The following is a 27,878-nucleotide window of genomic DNA, read 5'->3' as shown; positions in this document are numbered from 1 at the left end:
GAATACAGGGTCTTAGTGGGTATGAAATGGGCCTGTTTTGTCATTCTATCCACCACAACAAAGATGCTGTCCCATCCCCTCTCTGTAGAAGGCAATCGTGTGATGAAATCCATTGCTATGTGCGTTCATTTGCCCTCTGGAATGGATAATGGCTGCAAGAGACCTGCGGGTAATTTGCTGTCCACTTTCAGCCACGTATTTAACCACATCTCTCCACATGCCTTCCCAGATAAAGCTCTACTTGATTCTTTCATATGTTTTAGTGATACCCGCATGTCCAGCCATGGGAGAGGAGTGCATTTCTTGCCTTTCTTGCAAAACCAGCTGGTGGTATTTTGAGTCTGGCACTAAATAAATCTTGTCTTGGCACCACAACAGCCCAGTATGCAATTTGAAATCCAGATGACCATGACTAGAAGGCTTCTGCAATTCTGAAAAAAATGAGAGCTGCTTTAGAATTCTGCATATACTCTTCCTGAATGCCATGAATCCACTCTTGATATATGGTAGAGATAGCAGACAAATTGCAAGCTCACATCTTGGACAAGGCATCTGCAACCACATTTTCCTTCCCTTTTCTGTACTCAATGTCAAAATCATAGGATTGGACTGCAGCCAACCACCTCTTCTGCTTATATGACAAATTTGGCTGGGTGAGGAAGAATCTGAGTGTCCTATGATCTGTTTTTATCTTAATTTTACTTGTACAGATAGTGGTTCCATTTCTTGAAAGCATGCAAGATAGCAAGCATCTCTTGATCATAAACATGCAAATTGAGTTCTTTGGCGTCAAACTTTCTGCTTTCAAAGGCTATTACCCCATGTTCTTGCCTCAGAACAGCCCCCAATCTTTTGCCATTGGCATCTGCCTCCACAATGAAAGGACGCGAAAAATCAGGGCATACCAAGATAGGTGCATGAGTGAGCAAATTTTAGGTGTTCGAAGTTGCTTTGTGCTTCCTTTGACCACCCAAAAGCATCCTTCTTCAAAAGGTCAGTAAGAGGAGCTGCCCTCTTGGCAAATTTGCGAATAAAGCGCCTGTAGAAGAAAGCAAGACCTAAAAATCCTCTCAAGTGGGTGGGGTTTTGTGGCTGTGGCCAATCTTTGATGCATTTCACCTTTGCAGGATCCATCCGAATGCCATGTCTACTCACAACATATCCCAGGTACTCAACCTCCTTTGCCATCAAAGTGCATTTGCTGGCTTTTGCATAAAGCTGATGCATCCTCAAAATTTCCAGCACTTGCTTCAGATGCTTAATGTGCTCTTGTCTATCCTTGCTGTAAATGAGGATATCATCAAAGAAAACCAACACGCATCTGAAAAGAAGTGGCTGCAATATCTTGTTCATGAGTGCTTGGAAGGTGGCCGGTGCATTAGTCAATCCAAAAGGCATCACCTTGAATTCATACAAGCCGCGCTTTGTGCGGAAGGCTGTCTTGTGCTCATCTCCTTCTTTCACCCTGATTTGATGGTAACCAAACCTCAAATCTATCTTCGTGAAAAACTGAGCATCCTTGAATTCATCCAACAGGTTATCTATCTTGGGGATTGGAAACTTGTTCTTGATAGTGGCCTTATTTAGATCCCTGTAATCAATGCACATGTCATCCTTCTTCTTCACCAAAAGCACCGGAGAAGCAAAAGGAGAAGTGCTATGAGAGATGAAGTTCTTCTCAAGAAATTCCTGCACTTGTAATGCCACTTTCTCCCGCTCAACCTTAGAGAGATGGTATGGGGCTTTGTTTATGGGCTTACTGCCAGGCTCTAGAAGAATGGCATGATCCACATCCCTCTTGGGAGGCAATTGGGATGGCATATCAACAAATACACCAGCAAACTCCAATAGCAACTGCTGCATATCACAATCCTCAACACGGGGAATGCTACCCCCCTGAGATACTGACACATTCAATGCGTAGAGGGCATGCTCCTTCCTGAGCTCTCTAGCTAACTGCCTTTCCTGAAATGACCTGCAATTTAGGAGTGGCAATGCCATGCAATGCTATAGTTCTACCCTTGTGGACAAAGCTGAGCGATAGGGCATTTAAATCTATGCTGATTTTACCCAAAGATTTCAGCCAATTGCAGCCCAGGACAGCATCTATTGGGCCCATATCCAGTGCCAAGAGATCGCTAGCAAATTCATAATCCTCAGAGAGCTTGATCCTTGCATCTTGGCAACATAATTTACTGACCAAATGCTGTCCGTTTGCCACCTCTACTCTCAGCCCATGATCAATCTCAGTAGCAATCAGTCCCACCTTCTTTAAGGTCTTAGAATTGATGAAACTATGAGTGCTACCGCTGTTCTACGTATGCCTATCTATGCTTCAATATGCCTTATGCCTCTATGTTGGAAATGCCTCTATGTTTCTTTATGCTTTTATGTTTCCATATACCTATTTGATTGCCTATCCTTCTATATGCCTATGTCAATTAATAGTTCAACAATTGCTTCTATGTTTCAATATGCCTATGCTAGATGCCATTGTTTATGCTTCCATGTTTCATTTGGAAATAGTTCATTTGTCTCTCGAAGCAATTGAGGCATATAGATAATATGTTTATGTTTGCGCATGTTTCTATATGGTTCTATATCTTTATGCTTCTATGCGAGATATAGATGCAATTATAGGTGTAGGCATTCGCCTCTTGGCTATCAAGATGTGAGCCGGAGGACATATTATGTGCATTTGCAACAAGAATCCATTGGAAACTTACACGCATCAATTTTGAGGAATGTGAATGAGGAGAACTCTATTGACAATGATACTGCAGTGAATGAAGAACTCATTGAATCATCTAATCGACGGAGGCGGGTATGGTGTAGATGTGAAACTTATTGCCATGGTGGCCGCTTGGTCGCTCCATCAACTTATGCAAGGCATATGCAAGTCGATGAGCGATTTGAAACTATTGCAGAAAATCTTGGTTTGCATGCTCCACACTTTAGCTCTTGTGGACCTGAAGAAGAGGAGAACAATGAGCCTATGCATCAGATGGAAGGGAACGATGAATTTACTGATATGCATGAACAAGATAGGTTGGATGATGAAGAGGATAACATGGATGCTTTAGGAGAGGATAGCCATTTATCTCTCGCTGATAAAATCATACAAAGATTGATTGAGTTGCAAGCTCTTTGGGATGGACATCAAGCTTCAGTGGAGTTTCAAGATAGTATGCTTAAAATTCTATTTGGAGATATGGGTGGTCCTAGGTCTACAACACATGAAGGCGGTAAAAGATCGAGTCTGAGTAAACTATTGGTCCAACTTCCAGAAACATGGGATGGAAGTCTAAATGGAATAATTGTTCCCACATGTTGGGAGCAATTAAGTACTTTGTTGACAAGGCTTGGAATGGTTGAATCAAAGAGATATAGAATATGTCAAGGGAAAGAGGATTCCATACATGCTCCAATACTCTATCTACCAAGCAAAGAGGACGCTTATAGTGGTAACACTGTTGAATGCCAATGCAATAGAAATGTCACTGGAAAGAGAAAATTAAAGCGCAATTGTTTAACATGTTGTGAGAAGTGTGAGAAATGTGCAGTGCCTACAAAGAAAATGTTATGTTTTGACTACATTTCGATTGGTGAACAATTGAAACTACTTGCTAAAAGTAGATCTTTATGTCACGAATTATTGAAAATGTGGCAAAATAAAGACAAATGGCTGGTATCGAACAATTCTAATGAAAATTGATGAGTTTAAGGATGGCAGTAAATGTAAAAGTGTTACAGAGTTTTGGGATTCAGAATCGGAGTTTGAGTTGCCATTGGTATGTGAGAAGGGGTATTGCAAACAAGCTTATGCAGCATGGTCATCTTTACTTAAATCGGAAGCACTTTTGGAGGGTTGGAAAGAACGTGAGAAAATTTACAAATTTGTTTGCAAGGCTTGTCGAGCTCTGATACAAGGTCCCCAAAGACTCTGTAAGGTAAATTTTCCTAATATATACTATGTGTGGTCTCTAATTAATTTATGTTCGAGGATTCCACGTAATGTTGTACTGTAAATGTGTCTTTGTTTACATATACAGGGAGATCCACACAATTTTGCTCTCTTATTGCACTGGGATGGGTTCCAGACATCAAGAACAACCCAGAAGAATTGTGGCGTCGTCGAGATAAAGGTTCTGAATTGTGGAAAGAAGTCGATAATTGGAGCAATACCAGTCTTGTTCATTCCATTTAGTTGCAAAAAAATTATAGGAAGCTCAAGCAAACTCTTTCATGTTTTTATGAAACCTTTGATAGATGAATTAGAGAGTTTGTTCATAGATGGAATTGATATAGATTTCAATTATCCAATGCCTTTAATTTCTGGGCATGATAGCTCTTTTTCCCAGACCTTCAAAGCACGTGCTATGCTTATAATGGTGACTGGTGACCATCCAGCTCAATGTAAGATTGGAACTTTTAAAGATGGTGGCCAAGCTTTTTGTCGTAGAGACAAACCTATAGCTACTTTAGAATGTGAAGGATCGACACCTTTATGACCAAAATAGATTCCAATTCAGATATGCTCCAGCCAAGAGGTCCACAAAAGATATGTTGAGAGACTTGCTTCTTGCAGAGCGAGCAAGCACTCAAACGCAACGTGAAGACATTCTCAAAGAGGCTGGTTTTTCATGTAGATCACGTCTATGCAGATTATATGATCTTTATGGGTTCAACTTATCTCTTAATCTTGTGTACAATTGTATGCACATACTAGCATTGAATATGTTTTCAAAGTACATGAGCTATTTAATGAGAGAGATCGATAATAGAGTGAAGAAAGAAATTGATGAAGCAACTCATAGAATGACATTGGCCACATCTTATTCCATTCGATATGGTCGATGGCCAAGGTTTCCTAGCAAGTATTTTGAGAGCTACAAGGCAGAGGAAACACAAAAGTTCGTACAATGGTGTCTTCCTTATGTCCTGAGTGAAGTCCAAGGTATTCCTAAGAAATTCTATGATTTGGGTCTCTTGATCATAGATATTACTCATGCCTTTTATAACTATACTAGAAGTAATGAATGGTCTCAAGAAGACATAAACACTCTGAGGGTATTGCTTGCTTCATGGAGAGTAAGATCAGAAGAGTGGATTGGAAGAAACTCAGCTCCATTAGAGCATGTTGCAGGTTTCGGAGAATTTTTTGATGATATTTTGCGACATGGCAGCCACGATGGGTTTTGGTGCTACATATATGAGCGTATGGTCTCAACATATGCTAGCATCAAAACAAACAATAAGGACAATGAGATTTCATATGCAAACTATCATCGAAGGAGATTTTTCACATGGGTCTTTCTACATATTCAAGAAGATACTGATAGGTTGTTTCCTCATCAAAGGATGTTGAAAGAGTTTCATGGAGTTCTTTCAGTCCTAGATGGATATTTAGTGGACAAACATGGATGTTATGACTGCCCTCAATGGCATTCATTAGGATTGATACATGTATTATCCATTGAAAAACCGAAACATTTATGGAGTTTAGCTACATTGCATGTGAAAGACTGTCCTTGCCAAAGAGTCATTGGCCAAAAGGGTATTGTAATAGCAAGAAAGAAGCCAAAAGTTAGATACGCAATAAGTGAGGAAAGAAGGTATGTAGAGCAAAATCTTCAATTCAGGATTGAAAGAGTAACATAATACAAAAAAATTATGTTTGAGGGTGAGGTTTATAAGATTGAAGATAAGGTTATCGTAAAGTCTGAAGAGGATGCAACATTAGTCTCTAGTGTGGGACACTGGAAAGCATGTATAGCATCGTTTTTTTCCTTTCAGCATAATGGTGACATGCAACTATTCTTTGGAGCACACTACTATAGGCAACGCATTGTTGTTGAAAGAGGATATGAAAGAAGTCAAAAGTTAGATATGCAACAAGTGAGGAAAGAAGGTATGTAGAGTAAAATCCTCAATTCAGGATTGAAAGAGTAACAGAATACAAAAAAATTATGTTTGAGGGTGAGGTTTATAAGATTGAAGATAAGGTTATCGTAAAATCTGAAGAGGATGCAACATTAGTCTCTAGTGTGGGACACTGGAAAGCATGTATAGCATCGTTTTTTTCCTTTCAACATAATGGTGACATGCAACTATTCTTTGGAGCACACTACTATAGGCAACGCATTGTTGTTGAAAGAGGATATGAAAGAATAGATGTTGATGGCACCACTGGCATGAGTGTCCTACAAAATGCATATTTGCCATACACATGGAATTGTATAAGGCCAATTAGTTCTTTATTGCATAAGTATATTCCTCTACAGCATGGAGGTGGTATCATTGCATATGAGACAAAAGATTTAGGATTGAGAACACGTTTAATCCAGCCTAGTTGCATTGGATGTATTCCTCCTTGGCTAGAGGAGAATGATATTGTTTTGTTGAAGTCTTATCTTGATACAATATGCTTACCAAATGATCTCAAGTATGCCGTTGTCAGAGATGTGGATCACATGCTAAATCAAGTTAAAGTAGCATGGCTAAAGCTGGTTCACACTGAGGAAAAGAGATGTAAGGTCTCGATGGAAGACAATGAATGGAAGGATTGGTGATTTTGTGTGTCTGTCAACGAGACGTGGAAAGTTATCAAGACAAAGAACATGGTAGTTCAGGGCAAAGCCAAGATAGTTCCTATCATGTGGCAATCTTAGGCATGTAGTTAGGATACATGAAGTTAACATCATTCAAGGAATTGGAAAACGGATTTGGTACGTATTTATATTTGATTTCCTTGTACATCTATTTCTATTTTGTGTGTTTTTATTTAATACTAACAATAACTATACTCTTTTATGCTTATGTTGTGCATGATCAAGATGGCTAGCAACAACATGGACATGACGGAGCTACTAAAGAAAATGATGAGTGAAGATGCAAGTTTCCTTGGACTCATGGATTCCATGGTTAGTTCAATTAAAGATATGTCATTTTTTGTTGGATTTATGTTATGCATTTTGAGAGAGAAGGGGGTTTAATTTATGGCATGTGTGTTTTCCATTTGGAGAATGCATGTGGCTGACTTTATGGCACGTATGTTATGCACTTAGAGAAAGAAGGTGGCTGAATTTCTGGCATTTATGTAATTGCATTTGGATGTAAGAGGGGGGGCTGAATTTATGGCATGTATGTTTTTGCATTTAGATATGAGAGAAGGGGCTGAATATATGGCATGTATGTTTTTTATATAGGGAAAATGACTATGGGAGATGCATCAAAGGATGTGTCCTTCATAGAGAACAAGGAGCGTGTCTCTTTGCAAGATAAATCTCAAGTTTCTGTTCTTCCGATCTTAGGGGCAAGTTTTACACCTACATATGATGAGGTGTTTAAACCACCCAAAATGAATAGTAGGGATAAGAACAAGCTATATGGGAAAGAGCTCCTAGAAAAGTGCTTTAGAGACCAGCATTCTCTATTGTTAGAAAACTACCATCGTGTACGAAGGTGGTTCGAGGGAATAGAGACTGTTATAGATTTACGGCATAAAAAGGAAGAACAGCAGCATATTAAAGGCATCATCCATGAGCGTCATCATGAGATAGTGGCTCTAAAGTTTAGTGGAGTTAAATATAGCTAGAGAGAGAAAGATATATACAGGTGGTGGATCTCCTCAAAGCAGTCTAGCAGGAAATACTCGAAGAAGAGGATCCTTGTAAATAATGTGAGTTGGCCTTTCAATTATGTGATATTTTATAAAACTGTATATTTGTAATATAGATATGATCTAGTCAATGAATTCTATTGTGTTTCAAAGGGTGAAATGAGCAAAGTTCAGAGAAATCTGGAGCTTAACGCAACTAGTCCTTGTATTGACAAGTCTCCACATAATTCAATTTCAAAGAAGGACTTATGTTTAATACATTTAATGGTTCTCTAGCATGAAGTAAAAATTTGTATTTATTTTCATAATTTGTGCCACTTCTTACTTGAATTATTTAGCTCTTTAGCAATTTATTGGAGATTTTATTTCTGTTAGAGGAGAATTTCATGAACAAGGATATTCAACATCTCAAGTTGTTGACGCATTTGAAAGATATGTTTTTTCAAGAAAAATTAAGAATATCGTATACCAGTTGAACTAAGTTCTCATTCCTTTGGATTTCAAAATGATATATAAGAGTTTAATAAAATTTTATATGTCTATTTGAAACTTTTTAGAGATATATGGAGCCTCAAGCAACTACTCCTTGTATTGACGAGTCTCCACGTAATCTAATTTCAGAGAAGGTATGTTTATATTAATACCTTGAATGGTTCTCAACTTTTAGTAAAAAATTATACTTTTTCGTGTAATTTATGTGACATCTTACTTGGATTATTTAATTCATTGGCGGTCTATTGGAAATTCAGTTTCTATTGGAGGAGATTTTTATGGACAAGGATGTTCAACATCTGAGGTTGTTGAAGCATTTTCAATAAAAGATATGTTTTTAATTTTATAAAGAACATAAATTCTTTAATAAAATTATATGTTGTTTTGTATAGATAGATAAGTTCATGGCGAAGAGATTCGAAGGGTTTGAGTATTATCACTCTGATCAGGTGTGTAAGTTTTAATCATGAGTTGTCTTCTATTTTGAAAAAGTATTATTAACCATTCAGTTATTCACAATTCATCTATCTTAAATATTTTATATCAGGATTCTTATGATGAAGCGAATGCTGATATGAATGACATGACATTTTCTAAGATGCTTCATGGTGACATCACTATAAATGAAGATAAGGTATGAATTGCCTTTAACTTTTAGATATGCTTATGATTGAAGCTATTTTCTTTGATTCAATTGTGATCAGCATCTTCTTTTTAGACAAGTTTTAATTTAATTTTGTCATATTTTTAGGATCCAATATCAAATGTGATTGATTCTACGAATGATATGTTTAGAAAAAGTGAACGAAAGGGAAAAGTAAAAGTTTTCATTTATGCAATACCCTTTAAAAGTAAAGCAAGTGCTTTGTATGCTTGTATTCTTTACATAATTCTTTCCAATGGCATTAATACTACTTGTTTATGATTCATAGGTGAGTGAAAAAATGAGAGATCACTTAGAACAAAAGACCGTGCAAAGAAGTGATAAATCCCAAGGAAAGAGATGCAAGGTATTCTTATATTTAGAATTTATTTTCTATGATTTGAAGTCTTTATACCTTGATTTTAATCTCAATTTTTTATTTGAATTATGACTTAAAAGATATTCAAGGTACAGACATGGAGGTGACTACGAATTCAAGCGAGTATAAAAGAGTATGTGACAGCCTTTTACATTAGGCTTGATTATTGAAATCATTTGCTTCGATTTTATTAATGTATCGTCACTTGTTTTGTTATTATGCCCTCGGGTGGATGACATTTCAGAGGAAAATATGGAGACGATACTTTTGAAATACATGGGAGTCCACACAATTCATGATATGTACTTTTTCAGCTTAAAAAGATGGAGAGTAGCTTCAAATAGTACTCTACAGACATCAAGAAATCAACCAGTAACATTATGATAAGGGACATTGTGCATTGACTTATTGAAAGTCAAAAAGTTAGATTCATGAAAAAATCTGATGTGCTTAGTTTAGAAGATATAGAGATTTTGATATGACATTTAGCTTGATTCAAATAAATCTTCAAAGATGTTATGTAGAGCTCTTTTAGCTCTCTTTGGTTGTCTTATATTTCTTATAGTAGAAGTTTTTTCAAAAAAATTTAGCTCTCTTTGGTTCTCTTATATTTCTTTTAGGAGAAGTTTTTTCAATTCTTTGAAAAAACTTCTACTATAAGAAATATAAGACAACCAAAGAGAGCTAAACGAGCTCTACATAACATCTTTGAAGACTTATTTGAATTAAGCTAAATGTCATATCAAAATCTCTATATCTTCTAAACTAAGCACATCAGATTTTTTCATGAATCTAACTTCTTGACTTTCAATAAGTCAATGCACAATGTCCCTTATCATAATGTTACTGGCTGGTTTCTTGATGTCTGTAGAGTACTATTTGAAGCTACTCTCCATCTTTTTAAGCTTCACATATGTACTTTTTAAGGAAAAGTACATATCATGAATTGTGTGGACTCCCATGTATTTCAAAAGTATCGTCTCCATATTTTCCTCTGAAATGTCATCCACCCGAGGGCATAATAACAACACAAGTGACCATATATTAACAAAATCGAAGCAAATGATTTCAATAATCAAGCCTAATGTAAAAGGTTGTCACATACTCTTTTATACTCGCTTGAAATCGTAGTCACCTCCATGTCTGTACCTTGAATATCTTTTAAGTTCTAATTCAAATAAAAAATTGAGATTAAAATCAAGGTATAAAGACTTCAAATCATAGAAAATAAATTCTAAATATAAGAATACCTTGCATCTCTTTCCTTGGGATTTATCACTTCTTTGCACGGTCTTTTGTTCTAAGTGATCTCTCATTTTTTCACTCACCTATGAATCATAAACAAGTAGTATTAATGCCATTGGAAAGAATTATGTAAAGAATACAAGCATACAAAGCACTTGCTTTACTTTTAAAGGGTATTGCATAAATGAAAACTTTTACTTTTTCCTTTCGTTCACTTTTTCTAAACATATCATTCGTAGAATCAATCACATTTGATATTGGATCCTAAAAATATGACAAAATTAAATTAAAACTTGTCTAAAAAGAAGATGCTGATCACAATTGAATCAAAGAAAATAGCTTCAATCATAAGCATATCTAAAAGTTAAAGGCAATTCATACCTTATCTTCATTTATAGTGATGTCACCATGAAACATCTTAGAAAATGTCATGTCATTCATATCAGCATTCGCTTCATCATAAGAATCCTGATATAAAATATTTAAGATAGATGAATTGTGAATAACTGAATGGTTAATAATACTTTTTCAAAATAGAAGACAACTCATGATTAAAACTTACACACCTGATCAGAGTGATAATACTCAAACCCTTCGAATCTCTTCGCCATGAACTTATCTATCTATACAAAACAACATATAATTTTATTAAAAAAAACATTTTATGTTCTTTATAAAATTAAAAACATATCTTTTATTGAAAATGCTTCAACAACCTCAGATGTTGAACATCCTTGTCCATAAAATTCTCCTCCAATAGAAACTGAATTTCCAATAGACTGCCAATGAATTAAATAATCCAAGTAAGATGTCACATAAATTACACGAAAAAGTATAATTTTTTACTAAAAGTTGAGAACCATTCAAGGTATTAATATAAACATACCTTCTCTGAAATTAGATTACGTGGAGACTCGTCAATACAAGGAGTAGTTGCTTGAGGCTCCATATATCTCTAAAAAGTTTCAAATAGACATACGAAATTTTATTAAACTCTTATATATCATTTTGAAATCCAAAGGAATGAGAACTTAGTTCAATTGGTATACGATATTCTTAATTTTTCTTGAAAAAACATATCTTTCAAATGCGTCAACAACCTGAGATGTTGAATATCCTTGTTCATGAAATTCTCCTTTAATAGAAATAGAATCTCCAATAAATTGTTAAAGAGCTAAATAATCCAAGTAAGAAGTGGCACAAATTATGAAAATAAATACAAATTTTTACTTCATGCTAGAGAACCATTAAATGTATTGAACATAAGTCCTTCTTTGAAATTGAATTATGTGGAGACTTGTCAATACAAGGACTAGTTGCGTTAAGCTCCAGATTTCTCTGAACTTTGCTCATTTCACCCTTTGAAACACAATAGAATTCATTGACTAGATCATATCTATATTACAAATATACAGTTTTATAAAATATCACATAATTGAAAGGCCAACTGACATTATTTACAAGGGTCCTCTTCTTCGAGTATTTCCTGCTAGACTGCTTTGAGGAGATCCACCACTTGTATATATCTTCCTCTCTAGCTATATTCAACTCCACTAAACTTTAGAGGTACTATCTCATGATGACGCTCATGGATGATGCCGTTAATATGCTGCTGTTCTTCCTTTTTATGCCGTAGATCTATAACAGTCTCTATTCCCTCGAACCACCTTCGTACATGATGGTAGTTTTCTAACAATAGAGAATGCTGGTCTCTAAAGCACTTTTCTAGGAGCTTTTCCCCATATAGCTTGTTCTTATCCCTACTATTCATTTTGGGTGGTTTAAACACCTCATCATATATAGGTGTAAAACTTGCCCCTGAGATCGGAGGAACAGAAACTTGAGATTTATCTTGCAAAGAGAGATGCTCCTTGTTCTCTATGAAGGACACATCCTTTGATGCATCTCCCATAGGCATTTTCCCTATATAAAAAACATACATGCCATATATTCAGCCCTCTCTCTCATATCTAAATGCAAAAACATACATGCCATAAATTCAGCCCCCCCTCTTACATCCAAATGCAATTACATAAATGCCAGAAATTCAGCCACCTTCTTTCTCTAAGTGCATAACATACGTGCCATAAAGTCAGCCACATGCATTCTCCAAATGGAAAACACACATGCCATAAATTAAACCCCTTCTCTCTCAAAATGCATAACATAAATCCAACAAAAAATGACATACCTTTAATTGAACTAACCATGGAATCCATGAGTCAAAGGAAACTTGCATCTTCACTCATCATTTTCTTTAGTAGCTCCGCCATGTCCATGTTGTTGCTAGCCATCTTGATCATGCACAACATAAGCATAAAAGAGTATAGTTATTGTTAGTATTAAATAAAAACACACACAATAGAAATAGATGTACAAGGAAATCAAATACAAATACGTACCAAATCCGTTTTCCAATTCCTTGAATGATGTTAACTTCATGTATCCTAGCTACATGGCTAAGATTGCCACATGATAGGAACTATCTTGGCTTTGCCCTGAACTACCATGTTCTTTGTCTTGATAACTTTCCACGTCTTGTTGACAGACACATAAAACCACCAATCCTTCCATTCATTGTCTTCCATCGAGACCTTACATCTCTTTTCCTCAGTGTGAACCAGCTTTAGCCATGCTACTTTAACTTGATTTAGCATGTGATCCACATCTCTGACAATGGCATACTTGAGATCATTTGGTGAGCATATTGTATCAAGATAAGACTTCAACAAAACAATATCATTCTCCTCTAGCCAAGGAGGAATACATCCAATGCAACCAGGCTGGATTAAACGTGTTCTCAATCCTAAATCTTTTGTCTCATATGCAATGATACCATCTCCATGCTGTAGAGGAATAAACTTATGCAATAAAGAACTAATTGGCCTTATACAATTCCAGGTGTATGGCAAATATGCATTTAGTAGGACACTCGTGCTAATGGTGCCATCAATATCTAATTTTTCATATCCTCTTTCAACAATGCGTTGCCTATAGTAGTGTGCTCCAAAGAATAGTTGCATGTCACCATTATGTTGAAAGGAAAAAAACGATGCTATACATGCTTTCCAGTGTCCCACACTAGAGACTAATGTTGCATCCTCTTTAGACTTTACGATAACCTTATCTTCAATCTTATAAACCTTACCCTCAAACATAATTTTTTTGTATTCTGTTACTCTTTTAATCCTGAATTGAAGATTTTCCTCTACATACCTTCTTTCCTCACTTGTTGCGTATCTAACTTTTGGCTTCTTTCTTGCTATTACAATATCCTTTTGGCCAGAGACTCTTTGGCAAGGATAGTCTTTCACATGCAATGTAGCTGAACTCCATAAATGTTTCGATTTTTCAATGGATGATACATGTATCAATCCTAATGAATGCCATTGAGGACAGTCATGAGGAAACAACCTATCAGCATCTTCTTGAATATGTAGAAAGACCCATGTGAAAAATCTCATTCGATGATAGTTTGCATATGAAATCTCATTGTCCTTATTGTTTGTTTTGATGCTAGCATATGTTGAGACCATATGCTCATATATGTAGCACCAAAACCCATTGTGGCTGCCATGTCGCAAAATATCATTAAGAAATTCTCCGAAACCTGCAACATGCTCTAATGGAGCTAAGTTTCTTCCAATCCATTCTTCTGATCTTACTCTCCATGAAGCTAGCAATACCCTCAGAGTGTTTATGTCTTCTTGAGACCATCCATTACTTCTAGTATAGTTATAAAAGACATGAGCAATATCTATGATCAAGAGACCCAAATCATAGAATTTCTTAGGAATACCTTGGACTTCACTCAGGACATAAGGAAGACACCATTGTACGAACTTTTGTGTTTCCTCTGCCTTGTAACTCTCAAAATACTTGCTAGGAAACATTGGCCATCGACCATATCGAATGGAATAAGATGTGGCCAAGGTCTTTCTATGAGTTGCTTCATCAATTTCTTTCTTCACTCTATTATCGATATCTCTCATTAAAGAGCTCATGTACTTTGAAAACATATTCAATGCTAGTATGTGCATACAATCGTACACAAGATTAAGAGATAAGTCGAACCCATAAAGATCATATAATCTCCATAGACATGATCTACGTGAAAGACCAGCCTCTTTGAGAATGTCTTCACGTTGTGTTTGAGTGCTTGCTCGCTCTGCAAGAAGCAAGTCTCTCAACATATCTTTTGTGGACCTCTTGGCTGGAGCATATCTGAATTGGAATCTATTTTGGTCATAAAGGTATCGACTCGATCCTTCACATTCTAAAGTAGCTATAGGTTTGTCTTTACGACAAAAAGCTTGGCCACCATCTTTAAAAGTTCCAATCTTACATTGAGCTGGATGGTCACTAGTCACCATCATAAGCATAGCACGTGCTTTGAAGGTTTGGAAAAAAGAGCTATCACGCCCAAAAATTAAAGGCATTGAATAATTGAAATCTATATCAATTTCATCTATGAACAAACTCTCTAATTCATCTATCAAAGGTTTCATAAAAACATGAAAGAGTTTGCTTGAGCTTCCTATAATTTTTTTGCAACTAAATGGAATGAACAAGACTGGTATTGCTCCAATTATGGACTTCTTTCCACAATTCAGAACCTTTATCTCGACGACACCACAATTCTTCTGGGTTGTTCTTGATGTCTTGAACCCATTCCAGTGCAATAAGAGAGCAAAATTGCATGGATCTCCCTGTATATGTAAACAAAGATACATTTAGAGTACAACATTACATGGAATCCTCGAACATAAATTAATTAGAGACTACACATAGTATATATTAGGAAAATTTACCGTACAGAGTCTTTGGGGACCTTGTATCAGAGCTCGACAAGCCTTGCAAACAAATTTGTAAATTTTCTCACGTTCTTTCCAACCCTCCAAAAGTGCTTCCGATTTAAGTGAAGATGGCCATGCTGTATAAGCTTGTTTGCAATACCCCTTCTCACATACCAATGGCAACTCGAACTCCGATTCTGAATCCCAAAACTCTTTAACACTTTTACATTTACTGCCATCCCAAAACTCATCAATTCTAATATTTTCATTAGAATTGTTCGATACCAGCCATTTGTCTTTATTTTGCCACATTTCCAATAATTCGTGGCATAAAGATCTACTTTTAGCAAGTAGTTTCAATTGTTCACCAATCGAAATGTAGTCAAAACATAACATTTTCTTTCTAGGCACTGCACATTTCTCACACTTCTCACAACATGTTAAACAATTGCGCTTTAATTTTCTCTTTCCAGTGACATTTCTATTGCATTGGCATTCAACAGTGTTACCACTATAAGCGTCCTCTTTGCTTGGTAAATAAAGTATTGGAGCATGTATGGAATCCTCTTTCCCTTGACATATTCTAGATCTCTTTGATTTAACCATTCCAAGCCTTGTCAACATAGTACTTAATTGCTCCCAACATGTGGGAATAGTTATTCCATTTAGACTTCCATCCCATGTTTTTGGAAGTTGGACCAATAGTTTACTCAGACTCGATCTTTTTGCGCCTTCATGTGTTGTAGACCTAGGACCACCCATATCTCCAAATAGAATTTTAAGCATACTATCTTGAAACTCCACTGAAGCTTGATGTCCATCCCAAAGAGCTTGCAACTCAATCAATCTTTGTATGATTTTATCAGCAAGAGATAAATGGCTATCCTCTCCTAAAGCATCCATGTTATCCTCTTCATCATCCAACTTATCTTGTTCATGCATATTAGTAAATTCATCGTTCCCTTCCATCTGATGCATAGGCTCATTGTTCTCCTCTTCTTCAGGTCCACAAGAGCTAAAGTGTGGAGCATGCAAACCAAGATTTTCTGCAATAGTTTCAAATCGCTCATCGACTTGCATATGCCTTGCATAAGTTGATGGAGCGACCAAGTGGCCACCATGGCAATAAGTTTCACATCTACACCATACCCGCCTCCGTCGATTAGATGATTCAATGAGTTCTTCATTCACTGCAGTATCATTGTCAATAGAGTTCTCCTCATTCACATTCCTCAAAATTGATGCGTGTAAGTTTCCAATGGAGTCTTGTTGCAAATGCACATAATATGTCCTCCGGCTCACATCTTGATAGCCAAGAGGCGAATGCCTACACCTATAATTGCATCTACATCTCCGTAGGCTATCATCTATTGCCATCTGGAATAAGGCACATGAAATCATAAATAAAACACCCTAGAGAACAAACACTTACATAAGCTCAAGAAAGTCCATCACAAGCATAGAGACATAGCATTTATAAACATGTATAAACACATTTAAAATAAAAACACATAGTAGGGTCCTAAGTATGGGCAACTAGTGCCAGCCGTATAGACGGCCTCCCAACAGATATCATCAAAGCAACCTCACCCATGGTAAAACCGTAGGTAAGCCGTTGTAGGCCATGCAAATGCACACCCTAGCAACCACTCCATGGATAAAGAAGGACTATACCCATGAGATTTTGTCACTTCTGGTACTTAGCTCCCACACATAGAACCATAGATACGTGTCTAGCATAGCATAAGTGCATAGCATATCATAACGTAAAAATGAAACTGCCATACCATAAGCAAATAAAAGAAATATTGCCATACCATATAGACAAGGCATAAACCCAATGAAACATAGAAGCACAAACAATGGCATTCACATAGGCACGAAAAATAACATAGACATATAGAAACACCAATAGAAACATAGGCATAGACTATAGAAACACCAATAGAAACAAAGGCATAGACTACAACATAAATAGCATAGAAGCATGTAGAAACATAGGCAAGCATAAACCTAGGCATTCATCAATGGCAAAGAAGGCATCCATAAACATTTAAAGAGTATATCCATAAAGCATAAAGCATAGACTAAAGAAGCATAGGCAAATAGGCATTCACATAAAGCATAGAAATAGGCATTCACATAAAGCATAAACTTAATAGGCATAGAAGCATAGACTAATAGGCATATAGACATAGAAGCATAGACTAAAGAAGCATAGACTAATAGGCATTCACATAGGCATATAGACATATAGAAGCATAGACTAAAGAAGCATAGGCAAATAGGCATTCACATAAAGCATAGAAATAGGCATTCACATAAAGCATCAACTTAATAGGCATTCACATAAAGCATAGCGATAGGCATTAAGCATAAAGAAGGCATCCATAAACATTTAAAGAGTACATCCATAAAGCATAAAGCATAAAACATGCATATAGAATTAGGCATATAGGCATTCACATAGGCCTATAGACATATAGAAGCATAGACTAAAGAAGCATAGGCAAATAGGCATTCACATAAAGCATACAAATAGGCATTCACATAAAGCACAAACTTTATAGGCATAGAAGCATAGACTAATAGGCATATAGACATAGAAGCATAGACTAATAGGCATTCACATAGGCATATAGACATCTAGAAGCATGGACTAAAGAAGCATAGGCAAATAGGCATTCACATAAAGCATAGAAATAGGCATTCACATAAAGCATAGCGATAGGCATTAAGCATAAATAAGGCATCCATAAACATTTAAAGAGTACATTCATAAAGCATAAAGCATAAAACATGCATATAGAATTAGGCATATAGGCATTCACATAGGCATATAGACTTATAGAAGCATAGACATAGGCATACATAAACATAGATGCATAGACATAGACATTCACATAAAGCATTCATTAAATAGGCATAGAATCATAAATAAAAGCATAAAGATTTTAAACATGAGCTTTATATTATACATTTAAAGACAAAAGCATTCTAACAATCGTAGAATTAAACACGAGCATTATATTTATATACATTTTAAAACTAAATTTGTTCCAATCTACTCTTCTGATCTTAGCATACATGCCTATTTTAAAATTACTTTAAAATTAAGGAAAAGTAAAGGCACGCATGTAATTGCAAAGGTTTACTTTAGCATGATAGGCATAGAAGCATAGGCATTCATTAAATAGGCATAGAAGCATAGACTAAAGAAGCATAGGCAAATAGGCATTCACATAAAGCATAAACTTAATAGGCATTCACATAAAGCATATACTAGCATTCACATAAAGCATGTAGAGACATAAGCAAGCATAGACATATAGAAACATAGGCATATAGAAACATAGACATATAGAAACACCCATAGAAACATAGGCATAGACTATAGCATAAATAGCATAGAAGCATATAGAAACATAGGCAAGCATAAACATAGGCATTCATCAATGGCAAAGAAGCATAAATCCATAGAAGCATAGACTAAAGAAGCATAGGCATTTAGAAACATAGGCATAAATTCAGTAGAAACATAGATCCAATGAAACAATATGAGCTACATCTAAAACCTGGTGGTAACAATGGCATTCGCCTAAAGAAGCATAGACTAGAGAAGCATAGACATATAGAAACAAAAACTAAAGAAGCATAGGCATATATGGAAGCATATAGATATGGATATAGATGTGGAAGCATATAGATCTATATAGAACATAAAGCATAAATAGCATGGAAGCATAAAGATATAGAACCATATAGAAACATGCGCAAACATAAACATATTATCTATATGCCTCAATTGCTTCGAGAGACAAATGAACTATTCCCAAATGAAACATAGAAGCATAAACAATGGCATCTAGCATAGGCATATTGAAACATAGAAGCAATTGTTGAACTATTAATTGACATAGGCATATAGAAGGATAGGCAATCAAATAGGTATATGGAAACATAGAAGCATAAAGAAACATAGAGGCATTTCCAACATAGAGGCATAAGGCATATTGAAGCATAGATAGGCATACGTAGACATAGGCATACATAGACATAGGAATACGAGAGACAAATGAATCAACATCTTATCTTATAGAAGCATAGACATAGGCATATAGAAATATAGAAGCATAGGCATATAGAAATATAAGCATAATAGGCATAAATCATAAAGACATAAACTTAAAGAATAGGCATAAAGCATAAAGAAGACATTCATAAACATTTAGGGAATAGATCCATAAAGCATAAAGCATATAGAAACATAAGCATAATTTCCATAGAAGCGTAGGCATGTAGGCATTCACATAGGCATATGGATATATGCAAGCATAGACATAGGCTTACATAAACATAGATGCATAGACATAGGCATTCACATAAAGCACAAAGCATAGACATAGGCATAAACATCAAGCATTCACATAAACCATAAACCATAGACATAGGCAAGTGTAGAAGTATAGGCATAGGCACTCATAGAAGCATAAGGCATAAACATTAAGCATAATGCATATAGAAACATAGATAGAGCATAATGCATAGAGAAACATAGACAGAGCATATAAATACATATATGAGAGAGACAGAGATAGAGCATAATGCATAGAGAGAAAAAAATGAGCATAATGCATAGTGCATCGACATCTGTGGCATCATTGGCGTGGGAGCTAGGCACAACATCGTGATTCGTGGGCACCTTAAGGATTACTCGCTCGTTGATTATAATAACTATAGTTTCTAATGCTGGAACATTGGATTGATGATGAATACCTCGATATACGTTCTGAAATTACTACCTTGCACTAGATTACCGCATCGCTACAGCTGCAATCGTATTGGGAGTTGGCCTCCACCATATTAATGTAATGCTGCAAGACTGCTCTGCAACTCTGCTCACGAGTGTTCGCAGGTGCTCTGCTCACACAAGCTTCTGGTGCGCGCGCACTGCGCTATTGCTCTGCTCATGGGCCACACCCGGATCGACGGAATTATTGACGGAATCAAAGCTGCTAAGGCGCACAATATATATGACGTACACTAGCTAGCTGCTATAGGCTAGGGGAACCATTCAAGGAGCTAGCTACCTGCAGGTCGAATAGTTGGACAGTCCTGGAGGTTTGGCGCGGTCATGGTACAGTGTATTGCAGCTGCTCCGATCGATGTAGTACCAGATATATATATATTGAGAGCTGCTCTCGTTACTGCGTGCACACGAGCATCGGCAATGCCAATATTGTGCAGTTTTGCAGATCGATGTATCTTGAGAACTAATTAGAAGAAGCGATCGAGCTGATAGTATGACATCGACTCAATGAGTCACCACGATTAGGGAAGCTGCAGGTATATTGCAGGCCAGGGCGTGCCATGTTTAGGGAGAGTACAAAGCAGGGATGAGGGCATAGAAAGCACAGGTAAGCACCATTGAGGAGCCGTTTGAAGGTGGACCGCAGGCAAAGGAAACATTTGGGGGGGATTTTTTTCATTTTGGCGCCTTCCCCCTTTAACCTTCCGCTTCAACCCAAGTACCATCAAACAAACCCTTCCCATGCTCTTTACCCTTTTAACCCTTCCCCTTCAACCCAAGTACCATTAAACAAACCTTTCGAAGGTCATACTCGATGGTATACCAGATCATTGGAAGGACACCTAACATCTCTAAATATATTAGACATTTCAATGCTACAATTAAGTGATATTCTGAAAGCTCCCTGTATTTAATCTTGGGTGTATCATATCTCTTGATGACGTCCATATTAATAAGAAAAAAGTACAAGCCATTAGAAAGTACGTGATTCTAAATGGCATGCCATGCGAAGTGGTGTTTGGGATTTGCCGATGAAAAGTTCTTCAAAGATATGCCAGTTTAGTAACTTTCAAAATGGGGTGAAAAGAAAGAATCGCACATGCCATGCGAAGTGGTGTTTGGGATTTGCCGATGAAAAGTTCATCAAAGATAAATGGCTATCACTCAAATCTGCACACCGATTATATGATGCTAGATGCATTGTATACATGGACCAAAATTCATTAGATATACATGGACCAACTCCCTAACCATAATATTTTTATCCAAAAACCTATTGATATATATACTTACCAAAGCCAATACAAACATTTATCGCATCATTCAAAACAACTACTAGTATAGACAATCCTAGAGCATTTCAAAAGCTTGCCAAATGTTGGCATCAATGCTAATTTCAATGTTACTATTTAATGCAAGTATCCTTCCCAGAAGTTAGCGGAAGACCTTGGGATTCAATTCCATTGGATCAGAAGTTATGAGCAACCATTTCAGAGGGGTCAGAAACCCATTTCAATGAAATGCCTAAAACCATTTCAGTTTCACCAAGTGAAACCTCTATTTCAGGCCCTTAAAGGTTGACATGGGGGGGAGATACTTTGAATTAAGAAAGGCTATTTTGTTATTAAGCAGTAAAAACATTTATAGTTTCTCAATAGAGTGAGTTATGTTCTAACTTCTTGATATAAGGTGTGTACCTTACTCTAAGAAGAAGTTGAAACTTGGATATGCATGGCTTAAACTTTATCACGTCAGGATGGACAAATCTTTTTACAAACCACCTAAAATCACATTGAACATTGAGAGACCATACTCAAATTTGATATTCTCTCCCTTCAAAGTTATTTTATTTTATGAAGATTACCACCAACAAATGGTGAACAATGCATTTAGATGATGAAGTCAACAAACAAACAGAAAACCAAAACAACATACAAAGTAGCAATAGCTTTTATTGTATCGTAGCTTCTTTGCATGCATCCACCTTAGTGGGATCATTTAATAAGTTCATCGAAGACTTACCTTCATGTCACCGATACATATACCCAAGATTTCCCTTGCATAGACCCACCCTAAATGTCGAATCATTTGATAAGTTCATGTATCCCTTCCATGCATGCATCCACCATAGTGGGATCATTTAATAAGTTCATGGATCCCTTCCTTGCATGCATCCACCATAGTGTGATCATTTAATAAGTTCATGCCAACTTATCTTCATTTCACAGATGCATACACCATGACTTCCCTTGCATAGACCCACCAAAATGTGGGATCATTCGATAAGTTCATGTATCGCAACTTTCATGCATTCACCATAGTATGATCATAAGCTCTTTTGATAAGTTCATGCACCCACCATAGTAGAATCATTTGTTGAGTTTCATGTATTCCTTCCTTGCATGCATACACCCATCAAAATAGGGGATCATTCATTTATCATCTTGTTGTGCACTTGCCCGAGTTGCTACAGCCCTACAAGAGCATGAACAATGGGTTCAACTGCTCGATGGCACATATCCTGATCATGTGGTCCGTCAGAGCAATCGTCATCTTTTGACACATCCCCAGCTACAATAAGCATATTGTGCAAAAATGCAACATGTCACTATACTCCTTGTGACCAACTTGGGCTTCGGGTTTAGGAAGTTCTTATTGAGGTATTGCCATGTCACTGATCCAGACACCCAGATTTCACTTGCATAGACCCATAACAATGTGGGATCATTTGATAAGTTCATGTATCCCTTCCATGCATGCATCCACCATAGTGGGATCATTTGATAAGTTCACCAATCGCCCCTTCATTGCATGCATCCACCATGATGGGATCATTTGATAAGCTCTTTTGATAAGTTGATGCATCCACAATAGTGGACTCATTTGTCAAGTTGCATGTATTCCTTGTTCTTTGTCTTGATATCTTTCCATGTCTCGTTGATAGACACACAAAACCACCAATCCTTCCATTTAAACAATTCATTGGATGAGTTCTATTTAATTTGTTTCATTGGATAATGCTCTCACACAAAGATTACAAACAAATGCTATAGTGAATGAACATATTCAAAACATAAAAAACACTATACTGAACACACAACACATAAGCTCTCAACAAGTAGTTTACTTATGCTTGTCCTTTCCATTAACAACAACTAGTAGAGAATTCATCTACATCAACAATCAACACAAGCCCTCCCGAAGATTGAATGCTACTTCTATGATGAAGAGTTGAGCTTGAGAAGATGGATCCAAGAAATACATACATCTTCTTTGATGACATAATCAAGAAATACTTAAAGCACAAACCATCATTATAATCAAAATGCCTTGCAACATTTACAAGCTAGCACACTATACATGAGAGGCAAAAGAGCGAAAAGAAAAGAGGCAAAATTGTCAGATTTAACAACTACCCCTGAGCAACATTACAGAGATCTTTGCCTACTATTTCTCCCATTTTAAAACACTGAACAGAGACTAAATGAACATTGTCCTTCTTGGCATGACATGTACAATTTACACAAAGACATTATTGACCATAATCATGAGAGATATAACAAAATATCATCATATGCAAACATCGCAAAGAATAGATCCTCAAACACACGATCAATGTCCACAAACTTAGTATCAAGACCAATATCTAAGAAATTTGACCTAGGCAATGAGATGGACATACAATCAAATAAACAAACACCAAACTTCATAACAAAGTCAACCTGCAAAATCTCAGCAAAGAATTTGTACTATGACAAGGTCTGCAAAATGAGCGCTGAACAACACATTATTCTTGAGGACATAATCTTAAAAAAATTGCTCAACCTTGAACAACACATTCACTTACTTTTTTCAGGAAATGCTGGCATAGGCAAGACCTTGACATTGCTATCAATAGTTGAAGCATTGACATTCCCTTACCATGAGTACTACTACGAGCATACACTAGTTTGTACTATGACAAGCTCCGCAAAATGAGTGTTGAACAACACATTATTCTTGAGGACATAATATTTTAAAAATGGCTTAACCCTAAACAACCCATCCACTTTTATCTTTTAAGAAATGTTGGCATAGGCAAGACCTTCACATTGCTATTAATAATCAAAGCATTTCTTTGCTTCTGCTCGCACATTCCAACCAACGACATTACCTTACCATGAGTACCACTACTAGCATACACTGGTAAAGTAGCACTCAACGTTGGGGGGACTATAATACATGCAGCATTGCATCTACTGTTAATGACATCCACATGCATGGTACAAATAAGTCGAGCTCATTGTCATTGATGAAGTCTCCTTGGTGGATTAAACACATTCCATGCAGCAAACATGTGAAAGCATGAAATAAAACATAACCACCAAGCACCAATCGGTAGTATGGATGTGATTTTATGTGGTGACTTGTGCCAAGCAAGTTCGACTAAAGATTCGTGGATTTTCCTTGAACAAAGCAAATCATCCAACATGACTGTCTCAATCTAGAAAACACACATTCACTTCTACAACTTACAAAACACAATTCATCAACAAAAAAAACCATGTCTTTAGATCCTTAAAAAGATAAGAATTGGTACTCAAACATACAAAGGCCTACTCATTATAAACAATGCATACTTCTTGAAGGACAAATTGATGTAATGGGGTGTACCACGGGGGACCAAGGTTTGTGTGAGTTTGTATGTGACCACATGGTGGTTAGTGTGACTAGTTAGGTGGTAGAAGGTTCTATTAGGTGTGATTGAGAAATCAGTGGAGTGATTTGTGGATCTAGAGATGCTCTCCTTTGGGGCACATGCATTGTATCAGTTGCCCTTATAAGGGCCTCTCCACTCTTGAATAAACTACTGTCTTTGCTTCATTTGTTGATCCCTTGCTATTGTTCCATCATGTGGTATCAGAGCCATACTTCCCTGCTTGAGCCTCCTTTAGTCACATCATCATCTTCCCTACCAAGCTTCTTTCTCTCTTCCATGGAGTCTTTCCCTTTGCCCACGATTTTGCAACAGGAAATACTCAGCATCCGACTGATGGATTGAGGAATCCTTCAAGCTAGATATTGCTCATGTTTGGGTGACTTTTATAACCAGAGGTATCTCCCCAAATTGTTGCCGATTTCATGTGTCGCTTCCTCTTCTTCATGGTGGTATTTTTGCAATGCTGGTTGCATACCTAAACCATTCTCAAATTCCTCTTACAGGAGGTTGGGCGACCCTAAGGGCTACCTCTTGATGGAATTTTGTCTTTGTTGGTGAAGTATTTGGGCCACACTCATCGATTTTACAATCAAAATTCACTGTGTAATGCTGGGCGACGTGATGCAAGATTGCACAATTCTTCTCTGGTGAATCTTCTATGGTATTTAGGCTTTCATTTGCTTCCAAAAGTCCCTTGTTTTCTACTCTCTACCTCCACAATTTTGGCCTACAACTAAGAATCTCTCGTTTTGGGGAAAATTCAAAAATCTTAGTCAAAGTTTGACTTTTACTATTCATTGACCAATCAAATTTTAGTTTTATATCTATTTTAGTTTGCTGAACTGTCAAATCAGTGTTTTGACTTAGCATTATTTAGCTCTATGAAATCTCCAAGTCTCATTGTCGTTTATTTTTATGGGGATGATTGCATAGTCATACTTGTTTGAGTGGCATTGTATGGGAATAGACACTGCCACATCAGTGGTAAGACATTCCTTATGGCCTCCAAAGTCAAGATAGATAAGTTTGAGGGAGATGGTTTTCATACTTGGCAGACCAAACTAAAGTTTATTCTCATGAAAAAGGGGATCTAGAATGTGGCTAATGGAAAAGAAAAGAAACCAACCACTAGGGAAGGAGAAGCTTTATGGCTCCCTAAGGATGAAAAGGCATGGAGCCATGGGTTGTTGTCAATGTTAGAATGATTTGTTACATTTTGGTTGTGTCCATGAATTGTTGAAGCTTTTGTTTGTTGATATGTTGATGTTGTAGTCAATGTTGAAGTCTCCCAAGATATATGTTGGAGTGTTTGTTGGGATTAATTGTATTAGCAATTGAAGGTTTTGGATTAGGATTGTCGTTTTTGATTTGGGCTGTTGTATACAATGATTATTGCAACTATCCTCCCATGTACAAGATTTCATAGCTTTAGGAGTATTTAGTGGATTGGTGCTGACAACATCACCTCATTTTTGCATAGCTTCCCTGGTCAAATCTTGATGCTCTTAGATTAATTTCCATGTGTAATTATCATCCCATGTATAAATCTCATAGATTTAAGAATGGGATAATGAAGAGGATCTTGAAAGTCTACCTTAAAATAAGATTTCTTTGTGAAGCCCAAAGGTTCCATATGGATGTCAGGGTGACCATGCCAAAAGAAGGCCTTAAATCCACCATCCAAATAAGCCATTTGTTAGGACAAGCGTGATTTGGGTAGAGAGGTAAAGCTTGTGCTCCCTGGCTTGTTATTCCAATCTTCTAGATTCCAATGTGTCCAAAAAAAAAAATCAGGGGGGTATTCCGCACCCATTACCAAACAAGTTACCTATACTCTATACTCTATTACTATATTGAACAAGAGCAACCTTCCAGATTCCAATGTGTGAAAAAAAAATATTAATAAGGGGGTACTCCACACCCATTCTCGAACACAAAAAATTATCAAATAAAGTAGACCAAGGAACGATCCACATCTTTATGTGAAGCATTACAAGGGAGGTAGTCCACACCATTGTGAGAAAAACGTAATCTCTTTCATCTTTATTTAGACACAATCAAACAAATCAATAAATTATTCATATAAGATAATCCCTTTGAATAAGTTAAGCATATACTAAATTACTTTGAATAAAGGGGGAAAAATAGATTAATTTGATTAGAAGAAATAAATGAAGAAATTCATTTGAAGATATGAATTGAATTAGTGAAGGGAAAATAAGCACTTAATTGCATGAATAACTATTAAGAAGAATAAGCAATCGATTTATTAACTTTTACAAGAAAGAAATGCAAACAAAAAGTTCGGGGGACTCATACGTACTATGGGTTGCAAAAGGAAAAAATTAGAGGGAATAACAATTAAATGTATGTAACAATATAAATGGGTGCAAGTAAATAAACATGTAGCTACATTCAAATATACATGAAAATGTGTATGCATACATACATACATACATATATAATTACATACACATACACAAATGGTTTTCATAGCTATGGATAAGAGACCATAGTGATGATAACATTGCAAAAGAGCATAGGGGCGAGAGGATGCAGCTGTAGTGGAACTAAAGTTGCCATACCAGTTGGCCACTACCTAACCGAAGGAAGCTAAGGAGGAAGCCAACTCAAACGTAATGAGAGAATGGAGGCAGCATCACAAGACCGCTAGGAGAAATTTTGAAGGTTATGAGGGATCAGGGTGGTCAACTTATGAGGGATCAGGGTGGTCAACAAAGAGTCCAAGGAGTAGTAAAGAAGGTAGGCAAAGTGGACACATCAGCAGGAAAAGTAGGAGCCATGAGTTGAGAAGGGACCTTGCAGTACTTGCAAAAACAAGAGAGCGGAGAACCTTAGAGTGACAGTTGGTTGTGCAATAGTTTTGCATAGTTGATGCAGTAGAAGAAAGGCCACCGTGATCACCTTAGACAAAGAGTTTGTGAGGGGATGCAGTTGAGGGAAGGCAAAAGACTGCAGGGTGAGAAGTAAAGTTGGGGCTTAGCATAATGGAAAGTTCCATAGCGGGCTGGCCAACCAGAAGAAGGGGGGAGAAGAGCTGGTAAAGGTCGAGAATATTAGTGGAATAGAGAGAAAGAAACCATTAGTACCGTAGCAGTGAGGAGGTAGAAGTGTGCAAGGGCACCCACTGTTTAAGAAAGGGAGAGGAGATTGAAGCATGCAAGGGTGGCAT

At 36.7% G+C, this 27,878-nt stretch overlaps 1 protein-coding gene across 1 annotated transcript in view; it reads left to right on the top strand.

Annotated features, from left to right (window-relative positions):
- Positions 1-27,878, top strand: part of LOC147904647 (pentatricopeptide repeat-containing protein At5g27110-like) — a 47,897-nt gene that overhangs the window by 6,076 nt on the left and 13,943 nt on the right. Inside the window, exons 6-8 of the mRNA XM_087391995.1 lie at positions 3,678-3,950; positions 4,053-4,145; positions 8,661-8,747. Of these exons, the coding sequence (XP_087248121.1) occupies positions 3,678-3,950; positions 4,053-4,145; positions 8,661-8,747 (453 nt within the window). The remainder of the gene's footprint in view (positions 1-3,677; positions 3,951-4,052; positions 4,146-8,660; positions 8,748-27,878) is intronic.

The sequence above is a fragment of the Dipteris shenzhenensis genome, chromosome 2 (assembly GCF_047967505.1).
Source record: "Dipteris shenzhenensis isolate YYH24624 ecotype China chromosome 2, Dip_SZ_1.0, whole genome shotgun sequence".
Classification (NCBI taxonomy): domain Eukaryota; kingdom Viridiplantae; phylum Streptophyta; class Polypodiopsida; order Gleicheniales; family Dipteridaceae; genus Dipteris; species Dipteris shenzhenensis.
The sequence above is the reverse complement of the archived record's forward strand: the minus strand, read 5'-3'. Positions and strand labels throughout refer to the sequence as shown.